At 33.2% G+C, this 25459-nt stretch overlaps 1 protein-coding gene across 2 annotated transcripts in view; it reads left to right on the top strand.

The window, feature by feature from the left end:
- The window catches only part of LOC119600870 (dynein regulatory complex protein 11), a 117566-nt gene extending 92331 nt beyond the window's left edge, over positions 1–25235 (top strand). For both annotated transcript variants that reach the window (XM_037951447.1, XM_037951441.1), the window contains 3 exons: positions 14161–14318; positions 23168–23751; positions 25072–25235. In XM_037951447.1, coding sequence (XP_037807375.1) covers positions 14161–14318; positions 23168–23751; positions 25072–25164 — 835 coding nt within the window. In that variant the 3' untranslated portion in view covers positions 25165–25235. The remainder of the gene's footprint in view (positions 1–14160; positions 14319–23167; positions 23752–25071) is intronic.
- The last annotated feature ends 224 nt before the right edge of the window (positions 25236–25459 follow it).

Below are 25459 nucleotides of genomic sequence, written 5' to 3'. Positions count from 1 at the left end.
TTAATTGAGAATCATAATCAATAATTTCTTTACGCACTTATTAGATGTCTTTGCAATTATACGAATCAAAATACAGTATTATAGTAAGAGAAAGAAAAAAAATTAAGTATAACAGATAAAAAAAAAATATAAAAAAACAAAGGTAAAGAGAATCACTTACAATCTTTTCTGAATCCAACGTTGCTTGAAGGCCTCCAGCATGTTGGTGAGCTTTGTGATGATCAGTTAATTGGTTTGGTTTTGTTTCTTATTTTTTTTTGTAAATTTTTTAAGTGTTATACTTGTTTTTTTTTTTTTTAATTTTTCTTTGACAAATTATTAGGGTTTCAGTTAAAAATAAATGGTTAGACTTATATATATGGGGAAATTCTTTAGGATATTACATAGGATATTAGGATATTACCACTAGGAAGTTAACTTTATTGCCGACGATGATTTTTTGTATAAAAATTCTTTATAATAAGATAGGGCAAATAATTAATTAGGAAAGTATTATCAACTATTGGTTTAGTAAGTTTCATTATGTTCAAACAGCGAATAAGTCGAAAATTACTTATTATGTTAAAATTTAAGTTTTAAGAGTTTTAATTAAGGGTTTGAAAAGAATAAATGTTTTTTTTTTTTTTTTTAATTTTTAGCAAGGTAGTAGTAGTTTTAGTTAGTATAGGTATAAGTAAAAGTAAATTTAGGATTTAGATGATTAATATAGTGCTGACTGGATTACAGATCAAGAAAAGCAAATTTGACAAATTCGAGGAATTATGACTCGGTGGTGTGTTTTGGATGTTTTAAAGTTGGTAAATCATTTTCCATGTGGATGTGATACAGAAATTAATCTCCGTCCCCTTGGGAAATAAATAACGATTTGTGAGGCTTATTTCGTTTGCCCCAGAGGAGTCACGGGCTGTGGCTTAAAAATAACTCTTGGCCACCTACCCGTTTGCCTACACGGAATAATATTTCAGTAAATAATAAGCACACTTCTAATTCACAATAATTATATTACCTGATTTGGACAAAAACCATGCGCCAGTAAAATAAGTTTTTATTAAAGGTTTTTATATTACAAAATACTGTGGACACTCTAGAGGAATTAAGGAATCCTAAATTCCTTATATATTCAATAATTGATTTTTTATTCTTCTTATGTATGTAACAATTTTTATATTATAAAAAACTGCACTTTTCAATCATCTAAATTTGATAATACCGCTCGATGTAACTTGTTACCACTCAAAAAATAGAAAAGAACGTCTTTGCCAAAACCAGAATAATATATTCATAATTTTTACCGCTTATTACATTCTATTTTACATTCTATTCGTTTTCGAATATTAAAAGCTTTCTCATAAGAGAGACAGAATGATATTTACATCTCTCTCATCATGTATATCATATACATGAGATATACATGTTTTATCGATAATAGAATAATTAGAGCAACAAATAAATGATTGCCAATATATTAATTTACAAGACAGTGATGAACTTACTATTATGTTACGTACTGTCAATAGAGGGAATTTCGTTCTTTTCATTTTGACAAAAGGGAATTTACCAATGAAAAGTACTTTTGAGGACATTATAAAAAAAAAGATACAACAGTTTGAAATAAATGTTGAATTTAAGATATTCGAAATAAAACGAATGAATTTAATTGTATTATTATAGTATGATATTAATAATATGGAATAATTAGAATTTTTCACATTACAAAACAGGTGTTGTTGAATTTTTTATTAAAAATGAGACAAAAGCTGAAGTCAAATACGTATGTCTTTGGCATGGAATTTGCCTAGGTTTTTCCCAGACATATCTTGTAGCTCATAATAACTCGATCCATGTTTGGCAATAATTTTAGCCTTCTCAAACTGATTGGCTAACTTGCTGTTGAAATGGTCTATAGCTTTTGACTGCGCAAAATTCCTACGAAATACAATTTGACCGGGTTCGTAGTTAACTGGTCGAGCACGAAGATTATACGTCCTGACGTTTCTTTCATACGACTTCCTTATGTTCTCTTGAGCCTTTTGTCGAACCAACTCCAATTTCTCGTCCCTTTTCAGATCTGTGTGTGCATCTTCTAATAAATTTAATGATCTTAAAAGCTTATATGAATTTCCATTTACCAGCATATTTTGACCAAACACAAGGAAGTATGGGGAGAATCCCGAACTAACGTGTCTGGAACTTCTTAACGCGCAACTTATCGCTGAAAGATTTTCATCCCAGTTTTGTTGTGAAGGTTTAACATAAGCACGAATGGCAGCTATGACAGAGCGATTTACTCGCTCACTAGCGTTTGCTTGTGGAGAGTAAATAGCTGTAAGATTATGAAAAACGCCATATGAATTTAAGAATTCTCTAAAAAGATTAGATTTAAACTGCACCCCATTGTCAGTGGTGATACATTCGGGAACTCCGAAAATGTGGAAGATGCGTTTCTCCAAAAATTCCACAATAAGGTTGGCAGTGAATTTCTTTATAGGTTCAAGAAAGTGAAATTTAGATAAATGGTCTAAGACTATAATGATGCCAACATTACCAGATGACGACCTGGGATATGGGCCTAATAGGTCAAGATAAAGTCTCTGAAAGACTCGAACGGACGAGGACTGTTGACCCATTGGAGGTCTTAACGTTCTATTAGTGGCTTTTGTTTGTTTACAAACGTCACAGTTCAATACGTACTCTGTAACTTGCTTGGTCATTTTGGGCCAAAAGAAAAATGTTTTTAAACGATTTAAGGTCTTGCCCACACCACCATGTGCGCACAGAGGATGATCATGAGCCCTTTTTATCAAATCCTGTGTTAGAGCATGTGGAACCCACAGTTTCCATGACATTTGCTCTTGAACCTCATCGCCGGACGAGTGTTCAATTCTCTTATAGATAAATCCATTATCAATTTTAATGTCCGGAATATATTTGTTCTTTTCCTGTAGTTTTGTCATCAAGGATAAATATTCCTGTGACCTGAATTCATCTGATTCTAAATCTATTTCGATAGAGTTTTCAAGTTTGTTAGCAAAAATAGTTTCTATGTTTAAAAGCTGTAAATCCTCATTATTCTCCGAAAACATTCGTGACAACGAATCTGGGACTATGTTCTGACTTCCCTTTCTGTGGCGTATTGTAAAGTTGAAGCCCTGTAGCTTAAGCGCCCACCTTGCGAGTCTACCGTGCAAATCACTTTGATTCATTAGCCACTTGAGTGAGGCATGATCGGTTATGATCTCAAAAGTGTGGCCCTCGACGTAAGCTCGAAATTTCTTTATTGCAGTAACCGCAGCTAAACATTCTTGTTCTGAAACTGTGTAGTTTCTTTGGGCAGATGTTAGTTTTTGACTCATATAAGCTACAGGTACTTCCTCGTCACTGTCATTTGTCTGTGCCAGCACGGCCCCTATCCCATATTGACTTGCGTCGCATTGGATGGAAAACGGACGGGAAAAATCCGGGTTGTGCAACACCGGTGCGGAACATAAGGAGTTTTTCAGCTCTTCAAATGAAGCTTTGGCGGCATCGGACCATATAAATTTCTTATTTTTCTTTAACATGTCTGTTAACGGAACTGTCACTGTCGCGAAGTTTCGGACAAATCGTCTGTACCACCCACAGATCCCCAAAAATCGCCTTAATTGACGGACGGACTTCGGAAGCGGATAATCCCTAATGGCTTGAACTTTGTCCGGGTCAGTCCGAATCGTGCCATGGCCGATTAAATGTCCCAAGTATTTTACTTGTTTAAGTACAAATTTACTTTTTTCAATGTTAATTGTCAGATTCGCAGTCCTTAAATGTAATGCAACTTCATGCAATAGTAGAATATGTTCATCGAATGTTTCAGTTATGAGGAGTAGGTCATCCAGATACACAAAGACCCTGTTTCGCAAGTGGGCCGGGATAACCTTATCCATCAGTCTGGACATCGTCTGTGGAGCGTTACACAAGCCAAAGGGCATGGTAACGAACTGGTATAATGGACGGCCAGGCACCGTGAAAGCTGTCTTCTCCTTTGACCCTTCATCCAATGGAATTTGCCAGAAGGCATCCTTCAGGTCAAGACTCGTAATGAATCTTGCCTTCGGGAGCCTACTGAGAATTCCATCAATTAAGGGCAGAGGATAAGCATCTTTCACGGTGACACTGTTAAGTTTCCTGGCGTCTAAACACAGACGTACCTTCCCAGGCTTGTGCACCAGTGCCACAGGCGATGACCAAGGACTTTGGGACTCCTCGATAACCCCTAACTGAAGCATTCGGTCTATTTCTTTAAATAACAACTCCTCAATCGCAGGTGAAACTGAAAAATGCCTTTGCTTTATAGGTTTATTATTAGCAGTATCAATCACATGTGTGACTAACGAAGTCCTACCAAGGCCTTTCTTCGAGTATGAAGGAAACGAATTAATGGCTTCGTCCAATTTATTCTTTTCATCGACACTTAAGTCGTGAACATTAGAATCAGAAGTTTCAGAACTATTCCGGATATTAAAATTTGTATTTTCCATTTCAGATATTTTCTCACAAAACAAATCACTAGCCAAACCAAAAGCTTTTACAAAATCCACACCTAAATATAGATTCTGACTTAAATTAGGTACAATAAGAAATTTCAAAGTTTCGGATCTTCCCCTAAAACTAACAAGTGTAGTAACACTGCCTGCTGTAGAATGTTGTGTACCGTCAGCGGTTTTAAGATATACTTTAAATTTCTCAAAAGGGTACTTATTTTCAATTAAAAACTTTTTGGCAAAATCGGATGCGATGCAAGATATTGTAGCTCCTGTGTCAATCATTCCTACTATATCTTCATTAAATATTCGTATAGTTGCAAAAGGTCTTAAATCAAATTTAGTTTTATCTGATATTATTGCTGAACAAACACTTTTCCTATTTCTCAGTACATTTTTCCAAAAATTTCTTAATCTCAGTGTCGATCTTTTACTTTTTCTACCTTTATTTTTAACATTTATTTCCTCGTTAAATATCCTTGCCTTTGCTTCTTTATATTCTCTTAATCTTACGTGGTACGGTTTTAAATAAGTAGTAAGAACAACTTTTTTAACAAATTCGGTATCATTAGCTTTATAATTTTCTGCTGGATAAGGTTTTAATGTTTCGGGCTTTACATTTGAGTTCCCCGGGACTGTAATTTTCCCTTCGAACTGTGTTCTGGGAAGTTTTTTGGAATTTTATTGCATTTCGCACAATTCGGTTTAAAAATGTTAGGAGTACCGCAACCGTAACAGAAAATCTTTCTATCTCCTAAACAATCCTCAAATTTATGACCGGTTTTGGAACAATTCCAACAGACTAATTCCTTTATTTCATCAATTTCAATTATGTCCGTATTATCTAGTATCTCATTGTCCAATTCTGAAACTATTTTCTGTGGTACAAAAGTTCTATTTGACCTATATCGACTTAGCTCTTCTTCTAATATCTCGTGTTTTCTTACAAAATCCCTCAATTCAGCTATAGATCTAATATCAAAATGCAAAATTTCTTTTCGAACTTCAGGCCGCAAATTACGTTTTAAAATTTCAATTAAATCATATTCATTTACTGGAACTTGTAGACGATCTGTTATTTGTAATATGGCCTCATAATAGGAATCGAATTTTTCACCGTTTCTTTGTTTTCGTCCTCGCATCTGTTCTCTTAAATCAAAATCGGTTCGCCGGTCCCTAAATTGGTTTCTCAATTCTCTACATAATGTATCCCAATCTACTCTAGCTACAGTAGCGTGAAAACGCCAGTACCAATCGATGGCTTTGTCACTGAACAAAATATGAATATGTTGGCATAGGGTATTAAAGTCTCCTCTTAAACTCTGAACTGTTAAAGCGTGAACACAGGAAATTGTCCACGGACAAACTACTTTCATCCTGGCCACTAAACTTTAAGTGCCATCCAGATATGATGGAAGAAATTTTATCTGGTGTCCAATTTAAAGTAAAATTTCGATCTAGATTATTACGATTTTGTCTAAAATTAGGTACATTTACTGAATTTCTCGGTCCATTATCAAAACTACGACCTCCTATACTGTTACGGTTTCCATAATTGTTCCGAGATACAAAAGTATTTGGGGGATTTGGATCTTGACTGATTTTCATAGCAGCCAGTTGACTTCTCACTGCCTCGTTAATGAGATTTAGCAGTGAATTATCGCTAATGTCCTGCAAATTTTGTCTTTGGAGTGTTTGGGTGTGCTGTGATTGTGAGACATTTAACAATTCATCTAATAATCGACCATCATTATTATCATGAGCACCCAAGTTAGATGCAGGTGTTTGTGACATTCCCCAATCTAATAAATTACGTCTAGGGGGTTTTTTCTTCTGAGTAGGGGCTTTAGGAATTGCTCCATGGCTAACATTTTGAAAATTAGAAGAAGCTTGAGTATTAGCTGACCCATTGTCAGCGTTTCCTAATATATTATGACATTTAAGTCTGGTTTGCCTACAAGCAGTAGCACAAATAGGACAACTTTGTGTCTCTTGAAGAACTTTGACAATACAATTCTTATGGAAAATATGACTGCAAGGAGTCGAAACTACTATATCATCTATCTCATAATCCTTTCGACAAATAGAGCATTGTGGTGCGTTATTGCTATTATCCCCAGAGGCGACATTCTCATTACTTTGGTTAATAGACATAATAAAGTATTAAACAATATATATTTAAGTAAAACTTCGGAAATGGTCTTCAGAAAAAGGTTGTGTATAATTTCAAAGAAATATTTACATATAATAGGGTCTCTAAGTAGTACAAGGCAAAATTTTAAATTGGAAAAAAACTAAAATAAGGACAAACAAAAATAATACACAGGATACAATAAAAGTGGTCAATCAGAGCTATATTTATATTGCTTCACAATTGCTATTCCGAAAATTTATTATATCACTAAATATTATTTCGTTAGTAAATTAGAATCATTCCTAGAATTATATTTTAGACATTATCTTACTACACAAAAAGGAATGAATAATCATTCAACCCATATAGGACTGAATAAAACCTACTACACCTAGTTTTAACACAGTAATATCCTATATGCTTGATTGTTATTACATTCTTGGCCAAAACCAAACTAAACAAACAAACACGAATGTAAAAATAATATCTAACATATCTTCCTGTATATCTATATCTTTGAATCTCATGATTGCTAGAATTAGTTTATGGGTCCCAAAATTTACAGATACTATTGATGTTATTATAAAAAATTATATTTTGTGTAAACAAAGTTTTAATTAGATATCAAATAACCTTTGGGCCCCACGTTGGGCGCCATTTAATTTGTAATGATAGCTTTTGATGGTCGTATAGGTGGTAGCTTAAACAAAACGCGTGATGAGCGCAAACCATTAGTCCCTGTTAGAAACATCGCACACGTGCTTGATAGACTAGCTAGTTCGGGAATATGGGCGGGGATCTTGTTTCTCAGTGGACCTAAAGCCTTACAAAAAAAAATCACGTGTGCTAAAGAAAGCCCTTTCAAAGTATAGATATACACAAATTTCCCTGGGAAAGACCTGGCGGAACAAGATAGTCCTGACCTCAATACCCTCCCAACCTATGGATTTCCTGGTGGTCACTTATAAGTTGATATGGAAATCCCCTAATACACTAATCCAGTTTCTTCAGACCTCGAAGTTTTACCTCAAATAACACACTATTTCATGTTGTGAATATAATCTAATTTATTACAAAACAAAATTCAGAACTCGATGTAATTAAATTTAAATACATTTAAAGTGGCTTGAAAAGGAGCTCATTACAACTAGGTATACATTATAATAATAAGAAAGAAAAATTAATTTATGGTTATAATCAAAAGTTTTTTCTTATAGTACTAAGTGTAAAGAATGAAGTAGGTACGTAGTATTGCAAAGATATCATAACATTTCTCTCTTAAATGCATTAATTGAGAATCATAATCAATAATTTCTTTACGCACTTATTAGATGTCTTTGCAATTATACGAATCAAAATACAGTATTAAAGTAAGAGAAAGAAAAAAAATTAAGTATAACAGATAAAAAAAATAAAAAAAAAACAAAGGTAAAGAGAATCACTTACAATCTTTTCTGAATCCAACGTTGCTTGAAGGCCTCCAGCATGTTGGTGAGCTTTGTGATGATCAGTTAATTGGTTTGGTTTTGTTTCTTATTTTTTTTTTTTTTTTGTAAATTTGTTAAGTGTTATACTTTTTTTTTTTTTAATTTTTCTTTGACAAATTATTAGGGTTTCAGTTAAAAATAAATGGTTAGACTTATATATATGGGGAAATTCTTTAGGATATTACATAGGATATTAGGATATTACCACTAGGAAGTTAACTCTATTGCCGACGATGATTTTTTGTATAAAAATTCTTTATAATAAGATAGGGCAAATAATTAATTAGGAAAGTATTATCAACTATTGGTTTAGTAAGTTTCATTATGTTCAAACAGCGAATAAGTCGAAAATTACTTATTATGTTAAAATTTAAGTTTTAAGAGTTTTAATTAAGGGTTTGAAAAGAATAAATGTTTTTTTTTTTTTTTTTAATTTTTAGCAAGGTAGTAGTAGTTTTAGTTAGTATAGGTATAAGTAAAAGTAAGTTTAGGATTTAGATGATTAATATAGTGCTGACTGGATTACAGATCAAGAAAAGCAAATTTGACAAATTCGAGGAATTATGACTCGGTGGTGTGTTTTGGATGTTTTAAAGTTGGTAAATCATTTTCCATGTGGATGTGATACATAAATTAATCTTAGTCCCCTTGGGGAAATAAAGAACGATTTGTGAGGCTTATTTCGTTTGCCCCAGTGGAGTCACGGGCTGTGGCTTAAAAATAACTCTTGGCCACCTACCCGTTTGCCTACACGGAATAATATTTCAGTAAATAATAAGCACACTTCTAATTCACAATAATTATATTACCTGATTTGGACAAAAACCATGCGCCAGTAAAATAAGTTTTTATTAAAGGTTTTTATATTACAAAATACTGTGGACACTCTAGAGGAATTAAGGAATCCTAAATTCCTTATATATTCAATAATTGATTTTTTTTTCTTCTTATGTATGTAACAATTTTTATATTATAAAAAACTGCACTTTTCAATCATCTAAATTTGATAATACCGCTCGATGTAACTTGTTACCACTCAAAAAATAGAAAAGAACGTCTTTGCCAAAACCAGAATAATATATTCATAATTTTTACCGCTTATTACCAGTGTTGCCAACATTGGTCAAGCAAAACGCGCGCAAAAAAATTAAAAAGGGGTAAAAAAGCGTAATTTTCTAACTGAAAATGGGTAAAAAAGCACTAACGTTTTTTAGTCAAATATTGTTTATTTTAATAAAAATTGCACATTATTTCGCTCATTTCCTACAAGACTCCAAAATTCGTTTTTTAGAACATTGACTACAAAACAAAACATGCGTCATACTAAAGTCTTTCATCTGTGTGAGTTAGATTTTTAGTAACGTAAGAACTAAAACTAATGTTTGACGAATATTAGATAAATAAGATGAGAAATTTTCAAATTCCTTGATTTGTTTAAAAGTTTTTTAAAAATAGTAAAATGTCATTAAACATTCAAACTGACAGGCACACTACCAACTGGCGAACCGATGTAACCACACCCAAATTGTAAAATTGTACAAAACTTATGAAATATATTTTTTTTTGCAAAATCTATATATATTATTTTTAAGTTTTTTGAGTTCTGGAAAAATTTTTAATTTCACTGATAGTGAATAACATAACTTATTTTAACGTATTTTGAATATTTTGTTTTTTGTTTTTGAAGAATATTTGCTTTTAAAACTTAACACAAATAAAAAAAACTTTAGAGCACCCGTGTAAAAAAATATAAAACAGTTTTTAAGAAAAATTTAGTCCTTAGTGTAAACTATTAAACTGATCGTATTCTAATAAACAACAAAAAGTGGTACAAATAGAAAGATCAAAGAATGATCCCTCAGTTTTCTTAACATTATAGAGAAAATGTTTAATATTAATTAAATAAATTACCTCCTGAAATTCACAATTATTTTAAAATATTTTAACATATTTTAAATATTTTAAAATATTTTATTCGGCTGTGCCGAATCTTATATACCCACCATCAAATCTTATGACGTAAAAGGAATGCTTCTCTGTAAACATCAGGGAGATAATGCTTAATTCAATTATGTACGTGATCTTCGAATTAACAAAATATTAATTTTTAAAAACAAAATATATATATATCAGAGGTAGTGTCAATTATGAACTGTTTGTCGTAAAATTTGGTAGAAAGACTTCGTATAACACTTATTCGTTTCGAATTTCATTGCTGATCTCGAATTTTTAATTCAGACATAAGCGTAAAAGTTATTATCTAAAGGGGAACTTATATGGGGTTGGGACAATTATATATCGATACCCATAAAATTTTGTACATAGATTTTGTTTTGTTGGTCAGTTATATCGTCATAAAATTCGGAATAAAGAATTATAATAAAAATCTTTTTATTGCGAGTACAACGATGAAGTAATCATGGAGGCTTTATATATTAGGGATAGGTTCAATTGTGTAAAAAAATTGTATAAAACTTATTTTTTGTCAATTTTCATCGCTGTACTCATATTTTTAAGGGGACCTTAATAGGGGGTAGGGTAGGTTACCGAAAAATCCGAATTAAATTCGGTAGGAAGATTACGTTTGTATAAAAGTTGTTTATTTCGAATTTCTCCGCTATACTCGTATTTTTAAGTCAGTAAAGAGCGTTAAAATCAATTTTTGAAGGTGACCATATGTGGGGGTAGGGTCAATTTTGGACCGATTCCCATAAAATTTGGTACAGAGATTTTGACGCATATAAAACTTATTTATGCCAAATTTTATCGCTATACTCGTATGTTTAAAACAGTTGTGACTGTTAAAGCTGTTTTTCGGGGGGTCACTTGTATGGGGGATATGCGAAATTGCGGACCCATATTGCCCATTTGCCATACCAAACAAACCTTACCTATAAGAAATATTTGTGGAAAAATTTAACTCGCTTGCTCTTTCCGATCTAACCCTATCGTGCTTTCAACAGACAGACGGACGGACAGATGAACAGACGGATGGACATGGTTAGATCGGCTTAGAATTTAATAAGGACCCAAAATATATATACTTTTGTGGGTCTACGACCAATATTTCGATGTGTTACAAACGGAGTGACAAAATCAACTCATCTTTTTTGATGGTGGGTATAAAAAGCACTAAATGCAATGTCATAAAATTAGAAAGCACCACTGTAGTGCCTTTTTGAAAAAAGGCACCATGAGCAAAATTTTCCGCGTTTGGCACACCAAAAGGCACCGCAAATAGTGCTAAAAGCACTAAGTTGGCAACACTGCTTATTACATTCTATTTTACATTCTATTCGTTTTCGAATATTAAAAGCTTTCTCATAAGAGAGACAGAATGATATTTACATCTCTCTCATCATGTATATCATATACATGAGATATACATGTTTTATCAAAAATAGAATAATTAAAGCAACAAATAAATGATTGCCAATATATTAATTTACAAGACAGTGATGAACTTACTATTATGTTACGTACTGTCAATAGAGGGAATTTCGTTCTTTTCATTTTGACAAAAGGGAATTTACCAATGAAAAGTACTTTTGAGGACATTATAAAAAAAAAGATACAACAGTTTGAAATAAATGTTGAATTTAAGATATTCGAAATAAAACGAATGAATTTAATTGTATTATTATAGTATGATATTAATAATATGGAATAATTAGAATTTTTCACATTACAATTTAGCTATGTCCGTCCGACCGTCTGGCTGGCTGTCCATGTAAACCTTGTGCGCAAGGTACAGATCGCAATTTTCAAGATAATTGGATGAAATTTGGCACACACGCTTTTTTTGGCCCATTATTTCACCTAGCCACCATACAACAGAACCCCCCGAAAATGGCTTCTGAGCTCATAATTATGTTAAATATATCTGTATATCGATAAAAAGATTTACACAACTAAGTTTTATACAAGCCTTGATGACCTTGCCAAATTTCATAAAGATCGGGCCTCATTTGACCCTAGCTCCCATACAAAGTCCCCTTCCGAAAATTATTTGAATGTCCAAAATTAACTTATAAACACAAATATCGCGATGAAATTCAGCACAAATAAATATTATATAAATATGAATATTCACAAAACTTTATCGGGCTAGGTCCTTATTTACCCCTAGCCCCCATATAAAGCCTCTTCCATAAATTGATTAAATGTATCTGAACAATGAATTATTATGAAAAATAAATCACATTTAATATACAAAACTGGTGTAGGGTATCATATGGTCGGTCACGCCTGACTATACTTTCTTAATTGTTCTTCTGTTTTCTTAATTGCATACCTTTTCTGTCAAAATTTGTTTTTGTTTATATAAATTTTTTGGAAATAAATCTGGCATTTCTAAACGGCTGATCCGATCGGGATAAAATTTGGCGTGAGCGTAGCCAAGGAGTATTCGAGTTTAAGTTTTGAAGATGAACCCTGCAGATACCCCAGGGACGGCGCTGTGGCGGCTCAAAGTAGGGTACCTACGACATGTAAAATTTTTAAAATCGTGCCATTTCTTTGTTTTTCACCCAAATACTCGCTCGACGAGATCTTGGACTCTCTTGCTTGGACATACTACGTATCTCTTATAATATCCGAGCATTTAAAAATTTAGTGATACAAAATTTACCATACCTTGGTCCGCCTTTTTTTTGAATACCGGGCGTAATTTTGGACCAAATGGACTCAATTTTTTCTTGTTAGTTAGACAACAATAATATACAAAAAATTTCAGATCAATATCATTTACAGATCCAAAAATATACGTTTTTTAATTTAAAAATTCAAAAAATTTTAGATTTTTGCCGTTTTTTTGCCAAAAATGTGTCTTAACTCTTTTATTAATAAAATAAAATTTTCTTTAAGAACATATAACAATTTTATAGTTTTCTAAAAGGTATCTTTACGCAGAACGCTTTGGCGTAAAAAACTTGTCCTATTTTTTGAAAATGTTGCCACTGCGTCCTTCCGAATATGACCTATTTTTTATCAAAACTTCAACTTTGGGCGACATGTTCTAAAATCCCAAAGCTGGGATCAGAAAACTGAAAGCACTTTTGGAAACCTCAATATATTTTCTATTTACTCCAAAAGTATTTTCCCAGCCCTGAAAAAAATGTGGACCCTATGGGCAAAAAAGTAAAAAATCCCATTTTTGGGATTTTCATTCCTATTTTTGGGAATTGCGGGATGCCCTTTGACCTTTTCAATTTTTTTTTTTGCATTTTCTTATTTGAAATGACAAATTTAAGAAGCGTTGAAAATTTCATTGAGTTTTGTTCATAAATAAAGATTTTGTCATATATTACATATTTGTTTAATTTCTAAAACTATGATTTATATCAAAATTTTAATAGGGTCGCAGATAGCTACAACAATTTAGTCCATATTTATCCCTTAATATCAATTTTTAGTTAGATGTGTTTTCGTATTGTTGTAGTGATGCATATACCTGGTTAGTGTACCCTGGACGCGTATAAGGTCCCCTGAGAAAATTACTCTAACGCTCACAGTTTAGAAATTGACAAAAAAATATTTTGTTTTTAAAAATTGATATTTTTATATCACCCTGATATCTATAGGGGAGCATTCCTTTTACGGCAAAAGGTTTGATGGTGGGTATGTAAGATTCGGCACAGCCGAATATAAAACTCTTACTTTTTTTTTTAATTTCATGACACGATATCTTGAAAAAAACTAATTTGATGGTATAATTTTGAAGAGTATAATTTGGTCTCTGGGTTTCGATTTTTTTCAAAATTTGTTGGACTATGTTATTTATGTTGACGACTAAATAACTTTGGAAACCGTTATCCGATTTTACCGAATACAGTAAAACTCACCATAGACCATCAGCTTGATGTTTGTTATACTATAAATATGATATTAAAATTTGTCTGAAATCATTTCTTAATTACAAGAAATTTAAGGACAAAAATTTTAAAGTTGAAGTTTTCTCGTATATTTGACAAGAAAAAAATATGTGTAAATAATATATATACACATATTTTTTTATTTCCAGTACACTAGATCCTGCTAAAGCTGATATAAAGATGGTTATTCAAGACAACATGTTTGGAATGGGAGCATTGAATGTGGATAAACCTAAAACCTTGTGTTTAATTGGTTCAGACAATAATGGAAAACAATTATTGTGTAACATAATAGCATCTGAGATAGGTTGGTACTAAGTTAAATTTGTTTATGTATACATATATTAGAGGTGTAGAAACAAAGGCAAGCAATCTCTTTTTTATTCATGATCTTATCTTAAAACTTTAGATTCAATTTGCCAGCAATCTTCTGAGTGAATTTCTTTCAAACTTGGTTTAGATATTCTTCCAATTCCATTTCTTTTAGTGAGTAAATATACAAAAATATAAATATTTTAATATCTTTGGAAATAAAGATTTTCCTTATTCAATTCGAAATATACAGAAATTAGATTGCTGCCTTTGTTTCTACACGCCTCATATATACATATAAATATGTATATATCGGTCCTGATAAGGCTCATATTATCTGATTTTGGTTGTTACTATGGCATTCAATTATTCGGATTTTTATATATTCGTCAATTATTTAAATGAGTTTATACCTTAATCGGCTTCCAGTTGCGGGAATGTAGAGGATGTTTCGCAAGATAAGGGCGAGCTGTAAATAAGTCATATGTAGTGTTTTTCACGGAAATTCCGCTGAATTTTCAATCTCGAATTCCCGAGAAATTGTGCGGAAATTCTCGGGAATTATTTTTCTTAGTTATATGTGATATTTTTGAAACTTTTTTTTTTTAATAAATATATTAATTTGAAGTGTAAAATTCAGAGAATATATGTATATTAAAAGGTGGTAAAAACTAGGAAACAAATTACTAATACATTATATTTGATATAATTATTAGCTAAAAAGCCCAAATCGATAGGTTCGGTTATTTTGGTGTAGGTGAAATATATCAATGGAGTTAGTCATTGGGGTAAAAGAGAATTTTATAATTTTCAAAATTGGCTCTATAGTATGGTTTAAAGTTTTATATAGACGGTATACTGTACGGTGGGTGTAGGGACAATATTTCTATTACCTTACACTTGGATCCTTCCATTTAAAGCATGCGATGAAAATATGAGACAGATGTACGGAAACCAGTTCCGCCTTCATCTGTAAAAGTGCCGGGAAAATGCCATCCGGCCCTGCAGCTTTAAAGGGAGTAAAGCTCTTGATTGCCCCTTTAACCATATCAGATGTAATTACAATTTCCGTGTTAGCCTCCCCTTCTTCCAATATCGGTTCGTCTATGTTATTCGATATACCGGGTGGGAAATGAGAGTCCATTATGAGTTCCATTGTCTCCTCCATATCCTCCAGCCTACTGCCCATGTCATCGACCATAGATTCTGTTTGGACAAAAGGTTTGCATAGGAATTCTTTTATCTTCGATACGTCATTTACACTGTCTACCCAGGGTTTCTCCTGGGCAGATCTCCGCTCTCGTAGAGGGCAGCTGTCCTCGAACGATTCAACCAGGGCACTGGTGAGCATTTCTACTTTGGCGTCTATGTCGTCTTTATTTCGACATTGAAAAGTGTCCTGACATAAACATTGTCCAATTAGTTTTAGACTTATTCCGAAACTTTATCGGCATTGGTGGTGGCCGTAGTTATTTGAGTCCTATGTACCGTTGGTCATAAAAGGAGTGCTCGTCTGAAACTCTCCAATCCTGAATTTCGTTTATAAGCTCTTATGAACATATAGTTATATCTAATACTTCTTCTCTGATTCTATTAACGAAGGTAGATTTATTACCTAAATTCAAAATCTTTAGTATTAAGGAAATCCATGAGGGTTTGTCCTCAAGCAACATGGTGGCTGCAGGCATAATTTTCTTATTTTGTTTTGTGCCTCTTTAGCCAGTTTTCTCAGATCCGACGTTGATGGTAGTGTTGGAGAACCGAAGGGCAGGTAAACAGATGCAAGGTATATGTTGCCAAGACCTTGCTTCAGCACCGTTGCATCCAATGTAGATAATCCTGTTGAGAGGGGAAAACATAAGTTCTTTTGACATAAGATACATGTTCTCGGCCGAGAAAAGTTGGAAATTTACGTGATTTAATCCAGAAACCTTGTTGCGAATAGTCCAAGGTTCTTGGATTAAGGCTATATTTATCTTACCTGTGTTAATTTTAGCCATCAAAGCGTTGGTTGCCGTCTCGCTTCCATGGAGGTTTATTTTGATAACCTCAATCATGGTCATCCAGTAAACTGTCTTCCAGCGAGTTGCTTATCACCTCTTCGCTCTTTGGATTTGACTCTTCCGGGTAGCCTGAAGTGGCTATTAATGCAGTGGGTACTATTATGGCTGCCGTGTCCTTATCAGGCATAGGAATAGAAGTCTTTTTATCGACACTTTCCCAATTTCGGAAAGCACTGCTGTTCTGTCTTCTGGTAAGTGAGTAATTTCCTCCTCGCTTTTAGGATTTGACTCCTCAACATTACCAGTACTGATGTTTTGGGTACCGTTTTAGGTGTTTTAGTGTTCTTGCCGGTTTTGACAGCCCTTTCAATCGGCGCCTTCTCAATTTTTGAAAGGACAGCTGCACTTTATTTTTGCGAGTTAGTGGTAACTTCCTTGCTTTTAGGATTTGACTCCTCAACGTTATCAGTAGTGGCTACTGATGCTGCGGTCTTAGGTTTTTTAGTGTCCTTTTCGAGGCTTGTTGTAACAGCCCTTCCAATCGGCACCTTCCCAATTTTGAATATGACAGCTTTAGAGGCCATAGAGTTCTGGTCGATACCTATTACAAATAAGCCAGTCTCGGCTTAGCGCCATCCCAGGGAGGATGGATACTTTCCACCAAGTTCTTTAGGGTGCTAACACATTGGTGAGCAGTTCACGCTCTCTATTGGTATTTTGCCCTTTGAAGCGATTGCGTGGTCCACTATCTTATTGTTGACAAGGTCTTCCATTTTAGTCTGTTGGTCTATTGGAATTTTGCCTGTCGGATTACCGGCATCGTAAACTGCATAGCAGAGATCGTCCCGGTGTCTCTTCTGGAAACTTTGGCGTAAGATGGCGGCTCTTTTCCTTTTCCACTGTCTACAGCATTGCCACTAACCAAACTTTAATCCTTCCAAATTTTTGTCAAAAATCTACCAAAATCGTTTGAAACCTACCAATTTTTTTAAATCATATAAATTTTTTTTTTTGAGAAAAGTATGTCTTTTTTATTACTTTTTCGCCCCCTAAAATAAAACACACTACAATACTATTCATTTATTTTTTGAGTTCCTTTTTCTCTTGAAGATACGAATTTTGTAAAACAGGGATGTTGCGAATGCCAGTTTAGCGAAAGCGAAAAATAAATTTTATTTTTTGCAAAAGCGAATGCAAATGGTATAATTCAAGTTAATTTGAAAATAAAATATTTTGATGAAAAATTAAGTTGTAACAACATTATTAATTCATAATACCTTACTAACACAAATACAGCTCAGGGACTTTTAATGTTTATTCGCTAAAAGTGTTTACATTTAAATTTTTGCTTAGTTTTCTAAGAAAAAGTATTCGCTAAAATTTAGGAAAACTCTTGGGAAATCATTCGAATCATTCAAACGATGGTTATGTATCAATTGTGAAGAATTGCAGATTGAAGTATTATCAATATCGGTCCCCTAACTGTCAATAAAATGCCCTCAAAATAACACAAATATTTATGTATATTCCTATGAAATACTAATACATTTTTACCTACATATAAATATGTATGTATATATAGTAAGATACAATTCGTTATAAACATTTTCTGCGTATTCTTAAATCCCTCTTCAAATTATAGACATTTAACCCTAGCCCTCATATAACAAACTTAAGCTTTTTGTCTGTCTCTTTGTAATCTCTAGGGTGACGATTGACTTCCTCATAGGACAAGCACATGTTAAAATAATCTGGGCAGTCGGTTGCTAGGTTAAATAGGTCCGACCGAACAGCTGCGCACCCACCAACCAAATATAAGCTGTATTACTTATATACAACTACTTTATCTCGTTGTTGTTGTTTGTTATGTTTATAATAGTCTCAGATTTTTGGTCATACACATCTTAGTTATTTATGGACCCATTTTGTTGATTTTCAATAGGAAAGCATGTCTACAGAATCTGGAGTCTTCTAAAAAATTATTTTAACAAATATACAGACGGACATAGCTTAATCGACTGCGCTATCTATAAGGATCCCGAGTATATACATATACATAAATACTTTATGGTGTCGGAAAATTATGTTGTAGAAATTACAAGCAGAAGCTGGTCTTCGTCAATCACTTCGCCCTGGCTATCAAATAGATTCCCAAGCAAGTCTGTGCTTGATTGGTTAGGTAGGTCAGGGTTTCCACTCTGAAGGTACGCGAGAATCGCCTCTGGTTCGTGTGGTTCCGCCAGAATGACCTTGATTAATCTCGGCTTGCTAGGTATCTCACTGACCGGGATCACGTCAAGTTTCGCGCCGGGCCACACTTCTTCTATAGACGTAACCGCTAATTTAAGCAGATTTGCTGAGCGCTCGTTCGTGGCCAGCAGTTTTATGTGGCCTTGGTACCAGCCAGCACCATCATTTTGCGGAGATGGACCGGGATTCTCTTTGAGAATTTTCCAATACACCTTCAACATTTGTTTGACGAATTATCACCCATTTGTCCTGGGAGATAGCTCCGTCGTTGACACTTTTGTCAACAATGGCCCTAACTAGCGGGTTTTTAGCAACTTCGCTGTAGGGTCTGTTGACTATACGATTCTCGAACTGCTTCTGACGTTTAGTCTTCGGCTGTGGGACTGCCTGGAGAGCATGTTCTTCCTCCGATCGCTGCAGTTTAGGCCCTGCAGATGTAGCTTGGTCCGCTGCATTTGAAGTTGTAGGAGGGTCAGAATACTCCGACTGAGCCAGTAGGAGTATCCAATCTAGGGACGATTTTTCGTCAGTGGTGAGCGCATCGACCGACTTAATTCCAAGTCGCTCGACTAGACGCAAGCGGCACGCCTTTGAACAAAAGCCTTCCTAGATGGATCTTTGCGACTAGGGGGGTTTTCGTTAGCCGTGAGGAGGGTTGAGGAGGCATTAGTTGGACACCGAGTTCGACGATCCATCCTGTCCAGAAGTGCGAGGGTCACTGCTTGGTCCCCACTGCCCGAGGCAGGGGTGTTTGCTGGCTTACCAAATAAGGCTTGTGCAGCTGATGAGGTGCTTGCCACTACGGGCAAGATTTCCTCGCTGGGTTCAGCCGTGCTATCACCAGAAGGTTGGAGAGCAGGCTGTTTGCAGTCCACCAGTTTAAGTTTCTTGTTTTCCACGGGTTGTTTGTTTATTGTGTTATCCATGTGATTCCCACGAGTGGGCGCGTAATGGGTTGGACGACCCACGCAGGGACGGCGTACGTGGGCTAGGCTAAGCATTACAACCGATCCGTACCCTGGCATCGGAGGGGAGCTGTTATCGACTAGTCCTCTTTAACCACTAACTAACCACTCAGGTTCTCGGCACTGCTTCCAACCACCTTAACCTTACAAGTGGGGGATATGGGAATGGGTTTTGGGATTGGATTTAAGAGGGGGGAGGGGTGTCAGTTTTGGTGCGCGGATTTGTACATGGGGAACAGGAGGAATCTTGCTATCATATATGACCGTCTGGTATCAGATGTACCATATGTTATAGCAGCATTCTATCATCTTTTTTTCGTATCCAATAGACCATTTGTCAAAAATGTATCCGTTGGGGTATGATAAAAAGATTGTCCTGAAACATGCACTGCAATGTGTCGAAAAAGACCATGCTTAGCTCCCCGTATCCGCCACCTGGGACGCGTCCAATGGGAGATCTGAGAACTCCACACGGACGGTAATGCATAATATTCATTCAATCTGGATTTAATAAAACTTAACATCAAAATAAGTAAAAATATTATAATCGACTAAGACGAGTACATACATACATATACATACATATCGATATTAATTTGAGCATCTGTGTGATATTCAGAAGGTGCTCTTTTATGGAAGAAAGAATTAAATATTTACCCCCCTATTCACAAACAAAATTTTTATTTTATAAACAGTTTATAAATTAGATTTTGTATGAAAATTTGGTTTTATAAACCTTTTATAAAATAAAAATGTTTGTGAATATGGGGGTTAGAGTTTTAGTTATTTTTATATAAAATATTTTATTGGTGTTACTCACACGGCTCTAACAATGTTTTTCTTGTCACAGAAATATTGAAAATTCCGTTAAAATATTCTTAATAAATCTTGATGAATAGATGTCGAAAAAGATGTTAATGAGAATAATATAATCGGATCAATAAGTTTGTAATTCTGGAATAAAATGTCAAGATTTTTTTTTAAAATTATCTTTTCTGTTTTTTTTTAACGTTCCAAAAAAATCCTAGAAATCAGGTAAAAAGTGGGTTAAGAAAGTCCCAAATTTTATATTATTATTTTTGTTTTCTGAGTTGATTGTTAGGTTCCCAATAAAGGCGCAAGCACCTCAAAATCAATACTAATTTTCATTCAAATATTTTACAAGCACTACTGAAGAATAATGCTGAATTAAAATCTCTTTATCTCAAAATTTTGACGCATAGAAATAAATAAAAATTGATTTTCGATTAATAAAGGTAAGGCAAACATGACACATAAAGCAGGTAAGATATAAAAATTCTAATACCAGATTAAAATTTTGGGTGGTAATCTTTCGACTTTTAAAATTTTTTGTTGGCCTGTGTTTAAAAAATAAAACAAATCAGAATGGAACCACAAATGAAACGACTTATGCACATTCTCCTTTCTCCTGATTGTTAAATATTAGTGAGTTCTGACTGATCTGACAGTCACTTTATGTAAGGATAAATTCAATTCTCCAGTAGCCCGGTACTTTAAAACTGGTCATAAAATTGAATTGGATGTAACTCGACAAAAAAGGACAGCTTTATAAGTTAAAATTCATGGGTCCAAAAATTAATTTTCTCTTATCATTTGAAATAATATGGTTTTTAGACCATTAATTTTAAAAATCAATCTGAAAATTTGTTACTTAAAAGTGGATGTCTATTTTTACCCACATTTTGAAAAGTTATTAAACAATACTAGAATATTTCTTTCCAATGAAGAATCACTTTCTGAGTCGATTAAGACATGTCCGTCCGTCTGTCCAGCTGGCTGGCTACCCATGTAAACCTTGTGCGCAAGCTACAGACCACAATTCTACGAGTTTTTTGCCATAAGGACGATGCCTATTGAAAAAGGTTGAAATCGGTCCATTATTTCACCTAGCCCCCATACAACCTTACCATCCGATTTAGGGTTTTTAACTCATAACTTCGTCAAATATACCACTATCTAGTTTTATACTAGATATATACTAGGCACAACTAAGTTTTATATAGGCATTAATGACCATGCCAATTTTTATAATGATCGGCCGTCGTTTGACCCTATCCGCCATATGAACCCTCCTTTAAAAAATAACTTAAACGTCCAAAAGTTAACTTATCGCGATGAAATTCGGCATTACTAATAAAACTACATCCCTGTTCCCAATTTGTTGAGGATCGGCCCATATTTGACCCTAACTCCCATATAAACCCTCTTTTAGAAATTTAGTTTTTCATCAATAAATTGCTTAAATACATCGGAATTAAGGTAAAATTCAACATAAAAGTTTCTTTATGTAAAATAAATAATTTTTAAAATATAGCCATGGTGTAGGGTATCATATAGTCGGCCATGTCCGACTACACTTTCCTACTTGTTTCTAACTAAATTTCTTAATTTAAACTTTAAATTTTAAAACAGAATTTGTTATTAAAAAAGTGGGATTGAAATCTAAGTCGGGATCAACCTTTAAAAAGCGGGATCATCCCGCTTTTGGCGGTATGTCTGGTTACGTTACTTATAAGTGCCTTTAGACCTGAATAAAAGTAGTATGATTTTTATTTTTACGTTTACACTATTGGTATAAGACAATAGCAAAGTAGAATTGAAACAAATTTTTCTTTTTTATGAGTTTACATAAAAATTGGATCATATGACTGTAAACATTTTTCTCCTACACAAAATTTTAACAGATCATATTACTTGTTGTATAATATAAACAGACTTTTAAATATACATAATAAATTCTCGATAACACCTGACAGAAAAACAAGTAAAAGTGCTATATTCGGCTTTGCCGAATCTTATATACCCTTCACCATAGTGTATTTAATAAATATCAATTTCATAAAATTTAAATTTATTTAATTTTCCGGACTATATCATTATTATAGCAAAACAAAATGAACAACAACAACGCTAAACGAAATAACCACACAAAAAACACAAGGCAGTAAAACCAACAGCATCCAAACATACGAAACTGAATGCACCAAGAAACAAAAACAATATACACAACGCAATGAAACCAACAGCCATCCAAACATACGAAACTGAATACACCAAGAAACAAAAACAATATACTCAAGGCAATGAAACACACAGCCATCCAAACATATGAAACGAAATACTCATTGAATAAGCAGTGTTGTTGTTGTTTTGTATATCAAAGCATGGAAAAATTTGTCTTTTTATGAAATTTTCAGAGCTTGTGTCGGATTTTTGCTTATATCTCCGGTATTTATGGACCGATTTTGCCGATTTTAAATAGCGATCTTCTCGAAAGCATGTCTAACAGAATTATTGAAGATTCGGATCTCGCCGATATCTGGGGTCCTCTAAAAACTGATTTCAACAAACACACAGACGGCCAGACAGACGGACATAGCTTAATCAACTCCGCTACCTATAAGGATCCAGAATATATATACTTTATGGGGTCGGAAAATTATATTATAGAAATTACAAACGGAATGACAAACTTATATATACCCTTCTCACGAAGGTGAAGGGTATAATAATCACTTCTCAGTTATATTTTCTGTCGCATTGTTTAATAATACATTAATAAACTTATGTTTTTTAATTTCAAAGTTAATTTATTGTTTTTTTAGGTGCTATATTTATAAATTTAAGTCCTGAGAAAACTTACCATTTTAGTGAAAATCTAAAATACTTTGTTCATGTTGTAATGAAAGTGGCTAAGGCTTTTCAACCAACAATAATATATATAAAAGACGTTCACAGAATATTTTGGAAAAAAATTCCAAAAGATCAAATATACATGAAGCCAACGCTCTTGAAAGTAGCATTAGTTAAAGATGTATTAAAATCAATAAGAAAAGAAGATAAAATAATGGTGGTGGGAACTAGTAATTTACCCTGGAGCGCTAATGCATCATTTAAAAAGGTGTTTCAAAATATGCTACTTATTCCTGAATCTGATTATGGATCAATTTTTTTAATGTGGTTAGAACTTATAACACAAAATGTTGCCAGTGATTATTTCGAAGATTGCATGCTATCAGTTTTAGCTAAACTATTTCAGAAATACAGTTCAGGTGATATCACAGATAGTGTGGAAAATATACTAAAAATTGAAAGACGTATGCGATTACATACTAATAGGCTGAACCCTAATGAGTTTTTAGAGTACTTTATTTCCCGGCCATATCCACTATTTCCTCTTGAAGAAAAGGTAAAAAAATATTTAAAATACATTTGAAAATGTTCGATTTAATATATGGGTAATTATCAAAGATTTTTAATTTTAGAGTTAAAAAAAACAAAAAATTTTTTTGATGGCACATTCAAAATATTTTGTATTTTAAAAAAAATCTTAAAAATAGTATTTATATATGTAATATTTGAAAAAAAAAAATTGCTCATATTTAAGAAAAAAACTGTTAATATCTGAATTCTACTAGCTTGATTTATAAGGGAATGCAATTAAAAAATTATAGTTTGAAGAAGTTAAATATTGATAGAGTGATGTTTTTTGATGCTAGGTACATTTTATTTGGCTCACAAAAACTACAATTATTTAACTTTTTTGATGCGCCCCAGTTTTACATTAAAGTATTAAGAAAACATGCAAATGGTGATAATTTTGACGAATTTTGAGCATCATACATGATGTGCCTTGGCAAAATGTGTTTAGATAAAAGTGACGTCTTTGTAGCTTACAAGGTCATTTTAAATTCATTTATGATCCCAAACCATTGTGTTTGTCATTATCTTCATGTCTATTCATTACACGTTTGTATAAGTCGATGTTTTATGTATAAAATCGCAAAAATAAAAAAATGAAATTTTGCAAAATTTTTAAAAAGTTCATAAAATTTTTGCTTTCGAATATTTTTGCATGCTCCTCCGATTTTATCTTTCAAAATAACAAAAAACTCAATTTACGATATAATTCAAATTATTTACAATATAAGTGCGAATGTTCCGCGCTAGAAACTGATATTTTAAAAAACGTTCAAGTTTACCAACTTTTGTAGCTGTCGTACCCATCTCCCATTCAGGGCTCATTAACGAAATATATGTATACCATACTGTGTATAATTACATCAGCTAATCACTGTTGTCCCAATTTTTGTATTTTATTAAGGGGCGTCAGCGCCCGGTCAAAAAAACTGTAAAAAATTCAAAATTGGAAAAAACCTGGTGGCAAATTTCAACATCCAAGTTCTAATACGTGAAGTGATATCACACGTATAAGATTGTAAAGAATTTATCTTCTAAGTGTCTTTAGTTAGCACTATAACGAATAGTGTCCAAAAGTTTAAAGCTATGGACCAAAAAATAAAAAGGTGAAAAAACAAGTTAGTGACACACGTTTTTTTTAATTTTGTAAACTTTCAAAACCGATTACGTTTGGAAATGAAGACCTAGAGTTTTACAATTTTTAGGCTGGAAGTCTTGTGTATATAATCCTGTAAAAATTAAAAAACTTTGATAATTGCACATATTTGTATAACATTGAAACATAAAATATTTTCAAATTCTCTTGCAGGTATCTGAAAAATATAAGAACTGGTACAGTAAATCAAGTAAATTTGGGAACTTAAAATTATCACAAGGAATGAAAAAAATAACCAAAAAATAATAATAGTTGATATTGCCCAGATCTGTAACTCAAAAAATACGCAAATTTTATGAATAAAAATTCCTTTAATAATTCAAAAATTAAATAAAGATGAACCGTTGGATTTACATTTATATAAAACTTACGTATGCCTAATTTGAACACAATACTTTATGAGTGAGTGTTTATGAGGTAGTTATGGACTTTTAAGTAATTTGCCGAAAAATTATCTTTTAATGGGGGCTAGGGTCAAATTAATCACAATGTTTACAAAAATCGACAGTACGGTGAACGATTATATCCTATATATATATAT

Source organism: Lucilia sericata, unplaced genomic scaffold (assembly GCF_015586225.1).
Source record: "Lucilia sericata isolate MDLA Ls3-8-SP2 unplaced genomic scaffold, ASM1558622v1 Contig000005F_arrow, whole genome shotgun sequence".
NCBI lineage: Eukaryota > Metazoa > Arthropoda > Insecta > Diptera > Calliphoridae > Lucilia > Lucilia sericata.
Note: the sequence above shows the minus strand (reverse complement) of the source record. Positions and strands in the feature narration are given on the sequence as shown.